The sequence below is a fragment of the Lepidothrix coronata genome, unplaced genomic scaffold (assembly GCF_001604755.1).
Source record: "Lepidothrix coronata isolate B3197 unplaced genomic scaffold, Lepidothrix_coronata-1.0 Scaffold40, whole genome shotgun sequence".
Taxonomy (NCBI): Eukaryota; Metazoa; Chordata; class Aves; order Passeriformes; family Pipridae; genus Lepidothrix; species Lepidothrix coronata.
The window spans coordinates 1,446,152-1,457,907 of NW_016690220.1; the positions used below are offsets into that span (position 1 = coordinate 1,446,152).

At 45.7% G+C, this 11,756-nt stretch overlaps 2 protein-coding genes across 2 annotated transcripts in view; one reads left to right on the top strand and one right to left on the bottom strand.

Annotated features, from left to right (window-relative positions):
* Nucleotides 1-3,830: 3,830 nt before the first annotated feature.
* On the bottom strand, nt 3,831-7,091 carry ALG2 (ALG2, alpha-1,3/1,6-mannosyltransferase). Its single transcript, XM_017813297.1, has 2 exons — nt 6,684-7,091; nt 3,831-4,753 (listed from the first exon to the last, which is right to left on the bottom strand). The coding sequence occupies exons 1-2, from the start codon at nt 7,038-7,040 to the stop codon at nt 3,851-3,853; spliced, it is 1,260 nt and encodes a 419-aa protein (XP_017668786.1). The 5' UTR covers nt 7,041-7,091; the 3' UTR covers nt 3,831-3,850.
* Nucleotides 7,092-7,265: 174 nt separating this feature from the next.
* SEC61B (Sec61 translocon beta subunit) overlaps nt 7,266-11,756 on the top strand; it is a 5,408-nt gene continuing 917 nt past the window's right edge. The window contains exons 1-3 of the mRNA XM_017813299.1: nt 7,266-7,407; nt 7,508-7,605; nt 8,264-8,365. Of these exons, the coding sequence (XP_017668788.1) occupies nt 7,405-7,407; nt 7,508-7,605; nt 8,264-8,365 (203 nt within the window). The 5' untranslated portion in view covers nt 7,266-7,404. The remainder of the gene's footprint in view (nt 7,408-7,507; nt 7,606-8,263; nt 8,366-11,756) is intronic.

Genomic DNA, 11,756 nt, shown 5'->3' on the forward strand with positions numbered 1-11,756 from the left:
GATCTCTGGGGGCTGGTATGGAATTACCACTGCTGCAAGTGACTAAGGCTTCCCTGGCATTCCTGTTGTGCCTGTTGAGCGCTGGAGGACATGAAGATGCCAAGAATGCCACTACCCAGTTATCAAGAAGGCTCTGCAGCACATTGTACAAAATGATGGAGGTGGTCAGAGACAGGAGAGACCAAAAGGTATCACAAGATCCTCATAGTACCTGTATCTGGTTCAGAAAGCAGTTTTCTGCTCGTACCCTTCCAGCATGCAGGAAGTGCAGAGCTTGTTAGAATTTGCCAACTTCTTTTGTTGATTCATAAGAGGGTTTTCCAGCATCATGGCTCTCATAACAGCATCTACTTGAAAGGGGCCTCACTTCCTATGGGCATGAGAAGCATATGCAGCTCCTGAGGGACAGTCATTCACCACAGCTTGCGTTACTGTCCTGCTGAGGTCTTGGCTGGGATTTCATTATGGAAGCAAATGTCTCTGGGTCATAGGGTCATACTCTCCTAGAATCTGATCCAAAGCAGGAGTCATGACCCTATGTTTTTTTTCCTCTGGGCAGATCACTCCCACAAATAGGAATTATGACATCCAAGATAAACAGCACCTGAAAATCAAAGTTGCCTCTGAGGAGTGGTAGCACACTCTTGAGGCAGCAGCAGAACCAACAGTGGTGCTGACCTATCCTCAGAATACAACTGAGGGATCAGCTGCTGCTCTCCTCACCTTGTCTGATAGACTTCCCTCTCTCCATAATTTAATTGTCCATTAACTGTCACTAACTTTGGTTTCCAACCTAGAAGTCTGCCAGCCCCAGCAGCTGCCTCATATGTGCCTGCACCAAGTGACTGTCAAAGCAGGCAGTCTGTTGATGCAACTGACAACACAGTTGCCATTTCCACCACAATAAAGCAACTGCATTTTCCCCATCTGTGTTCTCATTCTTGGGCTGAGTGAGGTGGGTGGTGCCTGTGTCCATATCCCCCTCTTCTGTGGACAGTATGGAAGGTAGAGCAAAACATGACGGAGATCTTCCAAAGGTCTACCTATGCTCTTCCTGGCAGAGACAGGTGCTTCTCCAGTGACAGGGCAGCCTGGTAGACTGCCCAAGCTCTAGGGTAGGCCAGTCCTAGCCGTTTAATTTTGAGGGTCACAGACAGACAGACAGACAGACAGACAGAGACCTTAAAGGGCCCTAAGGGGCTTGCTCTTCAGACCTATTTTCCAGAGTCAACTGATTTATGTATTTAGTGGCCAGCTACTCTCCCTGATGGAGCTCCAGCATTTCAGTGTGCCAGGTCACTGCACAGTTGTGGTCCCTCCAAAAACTGCTTCGAAGCAGTAAGTCATCTCTTTTTGGACCACAGGGCCATTGTCTTCTGCATGGTCACAATCCACTCACAGGTTGCTCTGGGAGATTGCTGCTGCTGAGTACCTAATGTCCCTTAGCATATACAGCACCCTGATAGGCTGTAACGATTAGCCACATCTAACAAATAAATCCCAGTACAATTGCACACTCCCCATTGAATGGTTCTGCGACCACTCAGTAACCACAGAACCATAGAATGCTTTGGTTGGAATGGACATTTAAAGATCATTTAGTCCAACCCTTCTGCCATGGGCAGGGACATCTCTTACTGAGGTTTCTCAAGACGGGGAGCAAGAGATCTTGAAGCAGCCTGCAGTGCTGTGTCATACCTCTACATACTGCAGGAATCTGAGGTTAACCTGCAGACGATGGGGAGCCTGAAGGTCAGGCTCCATCATAGTCAGCCTAGGACTTGAGGCAGCCCGTGCTACCTGCCACAAAGCAGCAAGACTGGGGCTGCTCTGCAAGGGATGACAGTGAAAAGCTGGAGGAGATCACATCACAGGACAGTGATCTCACCAACCAGGGCACAGCACCCAAATAGGGCAGTCTGGTGACAGTAGCAGCTGTTGACAGTCCCAGGGATCACCAGGTAAATGTGAGATGGCAGGTCAAGTCTAAGTGCAATCCATGAAATCCAGTGAACAGAAGCTGCAGGGTACAGCGTTAGCCACATGCCTGCCAGCAGCACAGCTCAGGAAAGGGCCGGAGGCCAAGGCCGGAGTAGAAATGGAGCTACCCCTTGCAGCTATGCTGGTGAGGTGTACTGGCATGTTAGCTTAGGCTCTAGGTTAACTCCAGTGTAATCAGGAGAGAACAATGTAACACAAACATCGCCCCAGCGATCTTGCACCTTCTCACTGGAGCTTAAAACCCAGACCAAACGTGCCTTGAGGGCATTCATCTGACCACAGATTATCTTCACACTGTCTCTCCAGGTCCTTCAGTCACCCATTGCTACACCCATCCTGAAAAAGTTGCACAAAGATTTAGGAAAACTTTTAAGGGTTGAGGAAGGAGAAGAAATGCAGGAACAAGCAAGAAAGATGACAGAATTCAGGCTTGCCAGTTCTGACATAAACAGAAACACTGGAAATAGGGCCTGTGATGCCACCTGCTCCCACTCCATAACGAATAAGAATTATAGTATCCCAACTTCCTGATTAAAGAAAAGGACAAACTTTGTTTGTGGATTTTTGTTTGTTTTACTTCAAATAAAGGCCTTAGAATTATACTAAGACCTGGATGGCAGTCCTAAGTAACAGAAAGAATGGTCTCTCTGTTCTGAAGTACTAAATGCAGAAATGCCCAAAACTACCTTAAATAGAAATTGCAGATTGCAAATTGTATTTCATTTCAGATACAAATTGTATTTTATAGATAACACTGGATTTCAAAGAATAAGGGAACTGCAGTTACTCAATCTATTTTCAAACTTAAAATTCAACTGTGCGGATTATGTAAGTATGTCATAAACAAACAGAACAACCAACTAATAAAGATGTTCTAGAAGAGAGGCAGATGGAAAAAAAAAATAAATGAAGATATTCCTTCCCCCAGACCAGCTATTACACTTGGGAGGAAAAAAACCAAACACATTACTGTCACATGTGCACTCACTGCATTAGGAGAGCCTCAAGTTACCACTAAATAAGGCAAAATAAAATGTCTTTATTGCCCGTTCCAGATTAGGACCTTTTTAAGAGTGTGCTGCTGTTAAAAATGAAATGTTAAATATAGGGGATATCATTTCAGTCTCTACAAACCAGAAACTCTCAAAGTAAAACTACATCTTTAAGCACTGCAGATATCGAAGAAACAGAATATCAGCACTAACGTTTTTGCCTGAGGTAGTCTGATATCCTTGCTGTTACTCTAGTCTCAACTTCCTTCTGCTCACACACTTGGATGCTTTTTTATGACACCCAGTGTAACTACATGATGCAATTTCACAAGTACAGTAAAAGGTTAATCATTTTAAAGCCATACCATTCATATCTCTAACAGTGTTCATTTTTTAAAACGCGCAGCTGGTTGGACTGTGCAATTCTCTCCTTAAGTCGGCTAAGACAACTCTTTAGGAATTACTGATGAACATTTTAAATACATAAAGCTGTGCCTGTCTTATCTGTACAGATCTACATTTTGGAAATTGAGTCAGCCACACCATACCATATAGTAATAAAGTAAAACATGCAGTAATTTCCTGGTAAGTTACTGTCATTTAACAATGCATTTTTCCAAGGCACAGTACACAAAAGAACTCCTGCAATGGCAGATCAATGTACCACATGAAAATTTTAACCTTCTAATGAGACAGTGCGACATGTTTTGCTCATTCTTCGTGTCAAGTGACATAAGGCAGCATAAGCAGCACAATGAGGAAATTCAGACATCCCTGGTTCTTCATCATAGTCACAATGAATACTGGTCGTCTACACAAATGAGAGATACAAAGTTGTAAAATATAGGAATATAATTTTATTCTGTTAATTTGCAAATGTATTGGTACAGCTGTTCTGAGAAAGCTTCTGAGGAAAATTTTTCCATAACTCTCACTCTCCCAGCTGCTCCCATTGCGTCCTTTAAGATAGGATCTCTCACAATTTTTTCCATTGCTTCAGCGAATTGGGTTGGTTGAGGATCACACAAAAATCCTGTAACACTATGCAAGATTGATTCTAAAGGACCACCTGAATTAACTGCTATAACTGGACATCTCATATACATTGCCTCCAAAGGGACAATACCAAAATGTTCATTGCTTGGTGTATAAAGCACACACACACAGTTACTAAAAAGGGAGACTTTCTGTTCATCTGAGAATGATCTCAGAAAAGTCACATGCTCATTAACACCAAGCTTGGCTGCAAGTCTCCTCAGCTCTTCGTAGTGCTCCACATTTTCCAGAACTCGTTTATCATAACCACCTGCCATAACCAGGTGAACTTCATTCCACTCATGAGAATCAAGTCTTCCTCGAAGTTCATGCAAAGCTTCAAGAGCCAATGCTAGATTCTTTTTTCTCTCATACCTATTAATGGAAAGAAACAAGAACTTTTTCTTTTTCGGTATCAGGTCAACTATGTCTGCAGGAACGATTGTTTCAAAGCTATTGATGTTGAGTGATGGGTAGAGGACATCTGGGTTTATGTGAGACAGGGACTTAAATGTGTCTTTGAACACGCTGGCAGTAAACTTGCTGTTCACAACAATACAGTCTGCCATGCCAGTCGTGTACTCTTCCAGCCAGTCGAGTGGCCATCTGTAGAGACGCTTCAGGAAAGATTCTCTCTTGGTCAGAAGCTGGTCAGGAAAGTGACAGTAAAACAAAACCTTCTTACGGGTTCTGGCCAGTCTAAGTATGGGAATGCAAGCAGACACCTAATGCAACCAGAAGAGACAGGACAAGAGGAGATGTTAATTATTTGTGTTAGTGCCACCGGAGCGTACACGTGATTTCAAAGCCACACCCTGAGGGTCAGTCCTTTGCAAGCCAAGTGCCTTCTCCCCCTCTCTTCCACAAGCACTCTCTCACCCAGGACCTCTTGTTGAGGCCCTAGATCTCCTTTCTCACAAAGACAAGGAACCCTGCTCCCCACCCAGGCCCCACCAAGCCTCAGGACTTCTCCATGAACTTCTTCCCTGCCACTACCACAGGAGATGGGAATGGAGCCCAAGCTGCAGCAGCATCCTCCCTTCAGCTGCCCTAGAATGCAAGAGTGTTGCAAAATGTGGAATATGTCAAGATTATCTTAGGTGAGGACATTCTTTGATGTACAGTCTTTGTATACTCTCAAGGCTAATCAGAAAGAATGGAGACCTAATCAGAGTAACAGGCAGAAGCCAGCATCCCTTAGCGCAAAGACATCCCGGAACGAACAAGCTTTATGGATGTAGTAAATCAAGATGTTGCAGGAGAATAGAACAGATAGCAGCTAGCATCCCTTACGCAAGGACATCCCGGAACTAACAAGCCTTAAAGCTGTAGTAAATCAGGATGTTCATGTATGTCTATGTCATTGTCATTGTTATGTTTATGTCATTGCTAACGTGGCAAAATTCTCAAGGTCTTATCGCTGAACTATTATGTTCATTATAATACTAAAAATCATGCCTACAAGACAAAAAGATCCCTACCCAGGTGAAGATCCTTTCCCTGAGCATATGTAGAAGTTAGCTGGGGTTATGTAACTTGTATGGAATCACAGAATCAATTAGGCTGGAAAAGACCTCTGAGATCATCGACTCCAACCTATGACTGAATACCACCATGTCAACTAGACCATGGTACTGAGTGCCACATCCTGTCTTTCCTTAAACACCTCCAGTTACCTCTCCAGGCAGTCCATTCCAATGTCTAATCACCCTTTCTGGGAAGAAATTCTTCGTAATGTCCAACTCAAACCTCCCCTGGTGCAGCTTAGGACTATGCCTTCTCATCCTGTCGCTTGCTGCCTGTGAGAACAGGCTGATGCCCAGCTGGCTACAACCTCCTTTCAGGTAGGTGTAGAGAGTGATAAGATCACCCCTGTGCCTCTTTTTCTCCAGGCTAAACACGCCCAGCTCCCTCAGCTGCTCCTCACAGGACTTGTGCTCCAGACCCTTCACCAGCTTCGCTGTCCTTCTCTGGAAATTACAAACCAATCATAACTGAGAGGCTGCACTTGGAAAGTGACTAACTGAATCTCTGTATAAATAATGGTGAGGAAAGCCCAGTGGGATGATCTTGATTTGTGGAACACCACTAAGCAGCCAGCCTTGCACAACTCTGAAATAAACAATCAATGTCTTTCTCTCTCTCTCGTGTCTAATTATTGGCTTGTTGCACACCACGTAACGAATACGATTTTGTAGGGATTTGATGCTCCAGAGGTCTGGAGCATCTGTCTTACAAGGAGAGACTGAGTGCCGATCTCATTAATGCATATAAATATCTCCAGGGCAGATGCCAAGAGGACAGTGCCAGGCTCTTTTCAGAGGTGCCCAGCGACAGGATGAGGAGCAATAGCCACAAATCAAAACACAAAAAGTTCCACCTCAGGACGAGGAAGAAATTCTCTACGCTGAGAGTGGCAGAGCACTGGAACAGGCTGCCCAGGGAGCTCATGGAGTCTCCCTCTCTGGGGGGCATTCACCAACCCATCTGGACTCATTCCTGTGGGTCGCCTGCTCTAGGTGACCCTGCCTGGGCAGGGGTGTTGGACACGGTGATCTCCAGAGGTCCCCTCCAACGCTAAGAATTCTATGACACTGTGAACAATCTGCCGGGCCTGCGGCGGCGGCGCGCCCGTGCCCGCGCCCGTGCCCGCACCTGGTCGCAGACGAAGGCGTCGCAGCTCTCCCCGCTGAGCAGCAGCACGTACAGCGCCAGGCAGGCCATGCGCAGGGCGGCGCACAGGGCGTGCCCGCGGCCGCACAGGGAGCGCGGCACCCAGCCGCCCGCGCTGCGCACCGCCAGCCCCCGCGTCTCCGCGAAGCAGCGCCCGGGGTCGTAGTGCGCCGTCCAAATCTGCACCCGGCAGCCCCGCGCCCGCAGCGCCAGCGCCGCGTCCACCACCAGCCGCTCCGCGCCGCCCAGGCCCAGGTCCGGGTGCAGGAACAGCACGGACGGGCCTTCCCCGCCCGCCTCCTCTTCCTCCATGGCGCTGCCGGGCGGATGGGATCGCATGCGCAGCCCGGCAGTCCCGGCGGGACACGTCAGCCTTCCTGCCGGGCCTTCGCGCCCGCCCCGCCCGCCGGGCGCCCGCGGCGCTGCCTGGCCCGTCGCTCCGCTCGGTCTCGCTCCGGTCCGGCCGCTGCGGGACAGCGGGCGCAGCCGAGCCGTGGCGCGGGGGCAGCGCGCTCGGGAAGCTGCAGCTGAGAGAGGGGGAGAGGGATAAGGGTCCGGTGCTGCTCAGGCATTATCCTGGGAAGCCGCGCGGTGCCGGGATGCGCGGCGCGGGGGCGGAGCCTGAAGCGGGCAGGGACGTGGCCAGATCTGCCGTAGCGGAGCGTGTGTGAGACCGCGCCGACCCCGAGCCAGCGCCGCAGCCATGGTGAGGGGCTGCCCGAGGCGGGGGGCGGCTGGGGCGCTCCTGCTCCCCTGGCTGTGCCTGCCGCCTCTCACCCTCTCCCGGTTCTTTCCTCTCTCCGCAGCCCGGGCCCAACCCCAGCGCCACCAGCGTCGGCTCCTCCGGCCGCTCCCCCAGCAAGGCAGTGGCTCCCCGCGCCGCGGGATCCACCGTCCGGCAGAGGTGGGTGCCCGCCGCGTCTCCGTAGTGGGGGCAGCTCTGCCCTCCGTCGTGCCCTCTGCTTTCCTGGCTGCTCGGGCTGGTGCCCTCTGCTTACGTGGTAGCACAGACTGATGCAAGTCCAGAGGTGGGCAACGGAGCTGGTGAAGGGTCTGGAGCACAAGTCCTATGAGGAGCAGCTGAGGGACCTGGGGTTGTTTAGCCTGGAGAAAAGGAGGCTCAGGGATGACATCGCTCTCTACACCTACCTGAAAGGAGGTTGTAGCCACGTGGGGATCGGCCTGTTCTTCCATGCCATGAGCGACAGGATGAGAAGGCATAGTCCTAAGTTGCACCAGGGAAAGTTTAGGTTGGACATTAGGAAGAATTTCTTCACAGGGCTATTAGACGTTGGAATGGGCTGCCCAGGGAGGTGGTGGAGTCACCGTCCTTGGAGGTGTTTAAGGATAGACAGGATGTGGCACTCAGTGCCATGGTCTAGTTGACATGGTGGTGTTTAGTCATAGGTTGGGCTGGATGATCTCAGAGGTCACTTCCAACCTAAATGATTTGTGAAGTGTCTTGCTTCTGGAGAGTTCTCTTTGGGATGCCTGGTGCTAGAAGCTGGCAGGCTGCTAATATGTTTTGTTCAGTCTTTGTTTCATTCTGTTGTCCCTTAAAGGAAGAATGCCAGCTGTGGGACAAGGAGTGCAGGCCGTGCCACGTCCACAGGTACTGGTGGGATGTGGCGATTCTACACTGAGGACTCACCGGGGCTCAAAGTGTAAGTTGGATTAATGTGTGGTGGCAGGCACAGGGTCTGTAGAGTTCTTCTGTTTATATAATCTTTCAGTCTGTGAATTATTAATAAACTATCAGTATCCTGGTGTGCGTGGGAAAACATGCTGAATTGATGGCTGGGTTGACACATTTTATTTATTGTGTAAACCTGGAGAAGTACTTTTTAAATTTATACTGGTTTGAAAAAGGTAGGTACAAGTTACATTTTGTAATTGCCTAGGCTTACTTTAAGTGGTCTTTGAAGACTGCAAAGTTGCAGTCTTTGAAGTTGAAAACTTAGGCATCTGTGTGCATGTTTTTGTTCTCTTTTAATTAAAATTTTGGGGTTTTCTTTATTAGTAGCTATATTGTGATCCTCTGCACCCATTTGAAAATACAGTATAACTGATATGCTGTATGGTTGCATAATCTCAGGTGTCTCTATTAAAAAGCTGCAGATAAGACAACTTTAGCTAAGCTTGCAAAGCAAATAGCATTCCGATACCTTGTATATAATTGTTTTTACAAGATAATATTCCAAGATTATGGTCAAATATCTGGTGTTGTCCCTTAAGCTCTAAAGAGAGCCTAAGTTTTTACTTTTTGGGCATTTCTAGTCATTCAGGTCAGTTTCCCAAACAAACTTTGCAGCCTAATACTTGGGTAACAAAGGTGGAAGGTGTATTTCACCTGATGAGTGCACGCTAAGTCCTACCCTGAGTGGGAACTTTTGCTTCTTGTAGAGTGATACTTCATGGCCTCTTGTTCTTACTGGGTTGAGGAATCTCAAGACACTCAGGGCTGTTTCTTGTTTTGTTTTGTTTTGTTTTGTTTTTTTTCACAAATCCATTAGCATTTACTTTTGGAGCTCTTTAAGGACTTCTGCTGGCTGCAGAAACAGAACATTTGGGTAAGGGTTGGCGATAGTCTAGTTAATGATAGTTCCATGAGTAATCCTTCTTTTGAAGTTATGTGTTTTCATATGTGCTTGTCACTTTAAAAGCCAAAACCTATACAATAAACAAAGTAGTGAGGTTGTCTTGCTTTCTCCATTCTGAACCCAGAGAGGAGACAAGGCAAAGAAAAGAAAAAGACAGTGAGCAGCAATAGTGTTCTAGAGCAAATCTGTGCAGATAGGAAGGGCAACTACTTTCTGTGTTATTTGGTCTACTAAAGCTCAATTTAAAAAATGAGTGAAACCAAACTGAGAAAAAAACAGAAGGGGGCTACCATTAGGTAGATTTTTAAAAAAAAGATGTGTGATGCAAACTGTCAAAGCACCTTTAACAATTTTGATAAGTTTCCTTGTGAATCCTTTGGTTTCCCTTTTGATATTGAATGACCAATGAGTTTAGTGGTCATTCACCATCAACTTGAATTCTACATCAAGTTGCTTGTACTGAGTTTGCACTCAAGCTCAGTACAAGCAGGTCAGTAGATAGATTTTCCCATCTATTTGTGTTGCAATACATTGGTTTTCAGTTTTAAGGCTTTGGAACACTGGGAGTGTTTCTTGGGGTTTTTTTTGGAAGCTGCTGTGGGTAGCTGCATGGTCAGGCTTTTAGTGGAAGAATTAAAAGTAAAAGTGAGTTGGTTTTACAAATCACTTGCACATTAGAAGTAACATTTTCTGAGCCGTGTCTTGGGAGCAACTTTCTTGCTTACAGCTTTCCATGTATTTTTCTGTAGGTTTTTTTCCATAGCAACCAATTGTTATGATCTCTGTCCTATTTAGTAGGCTTCAAGATGAAAATGGCCTGTAGTGGGGTTGTGTTTGCCTCAGGAAAGTGCTTCAGCTGAAGTTGTTTTTAAAAATGGCTGGGATCACTACTGCATGATGTAATGTGAAAGCTTAGCCTGATAGTGGTGAGTGGTTGGTGTTTTTTTAAATTTTGTTTAAAATATGAGGTCCTTACTATGAAAAAATACATAATCCACCTGAGAACAGGTTAATTCATACTAGCTAAGAATTTCTAGAAAAAAAAAGTTCTATATTTCATATTTTGCATAATTATACTGATGCTTCAGTTATTTATTATCTGTATTCAACATCCAAAACAGTAAATATGTTGAATAGGCAAATTGGTTTGGCCTCAGGAAAGATCATTTCTCTGTAGTACAGGATGCTATAAAATGTATGTCTTCAAAAGCAGTATTAGCAAAAGGGAGTTGTGGAGTGTCTGGATGAGAGTGGGATATGACATTTTTCTCTTTAAAGCTCAGATCAAGCATCATAGGCTCTGGAAAGAAAACTAAACCCAAACTTTTTGCTCTTTTTGTGGCACTTGGTACTTGTTTTCCTGTATCTTGTTGTGAGCTTTCTTGCATAAAGAGGTACAGACAGTGTATCCTGTGGATAGGGAGTCAAATTAGGCTTGCGGTGTAATATGCAGCCTTGTGAAAGATGTTCTGCAAATGCACAGTACCAAATCTTTAGAGGTGCCTGAATCCATTTATTTATTTAAACTGCATGGTGGGCTGAGAAGGTGCAGGTGTATGGAGGAGAAGTGCAGGGTTTCAGCAGGTTATCTTTGGGACTGAAGGAAATGAGGTACATGTGTCTGTATTGGAGAGCTGGTTATTCTCTAGGGGTTCAATGTCATCTGCATGTTTAAAAAACACACTGAACACACAGGAAATCCCCACTATTTATTTTCATGTGACTCTGTTCTGATTAGTGGTGCTCCTTTATTCCTGTGTGCCTTTGGCAGAGCAGCTTATGTATTCCTACTGCTACAGGCTTGGATGAATTAAGTAGTAATTCAGATGCAGTGTAAGGACGACTTTGTGCACTTGATATCATTAAGATTTACATTGTGTGGGATATAAACTTCAAATATGTATAGAATGTTGATGATTGAGAAGTACATTTTGTTGCTCAGTGAAAGATACCCCTTGACAGGGGTTGCTTATGTAGTCACTGTGTGTTCAGACTTTGTTTATTTTACTCATTTTGCTATTGGTTTATTTGCTAAATACTTTATGTCTGTGTTCGGGGTTCTCCCTACTCAAATAAGTCTGATAGATAATAATTGAGTTTTAAAACTCAATGTAAGATTACAGTTATGACCATTTGAAGTTTGTAGACCATCTTCTCATAGAAAAATGTGTCAGTTACTTCCAGTCTTTTCAGTTTCTTTCTTTACTTTCTAGTCAGATAACATTTACCTGCTTAAAAACAGTAACCTGTAGGGTAATACAGGCTGGATAACAGATTTCATGGTGTTTCTCCCAGTAGCATGTTGAAAATCAGAAATGAAATTGTATGAAGTGAGTGGTATGAAGCACTGTTTAGTGTGTGTAATTGTGTAATAGTGCATGTAATTGTGTCTCAGAACAGCATGAAATAGCTGATTTAATCTATCGACATGCACCCTAAGGTTAACCTGTTGTTT

Bases quoted from the DNA above. Each gene is read 5' to 3' on its own strand.
- ALG2 (XM_017813297.1), bottom strand. From the start codon at position 7,040: ATGCGATCCCATCCGCCCGGCAGCGCCATGGAGGAAGAGGAGGCGGGC. The intron at 4,754-6,683 runs GTGCGGGCACGG...TGGTTGCATTAG, and splicing joins ACGCCTTCGTCTGCGACCAG to GTGTCTGCTTGCATTCCCAT.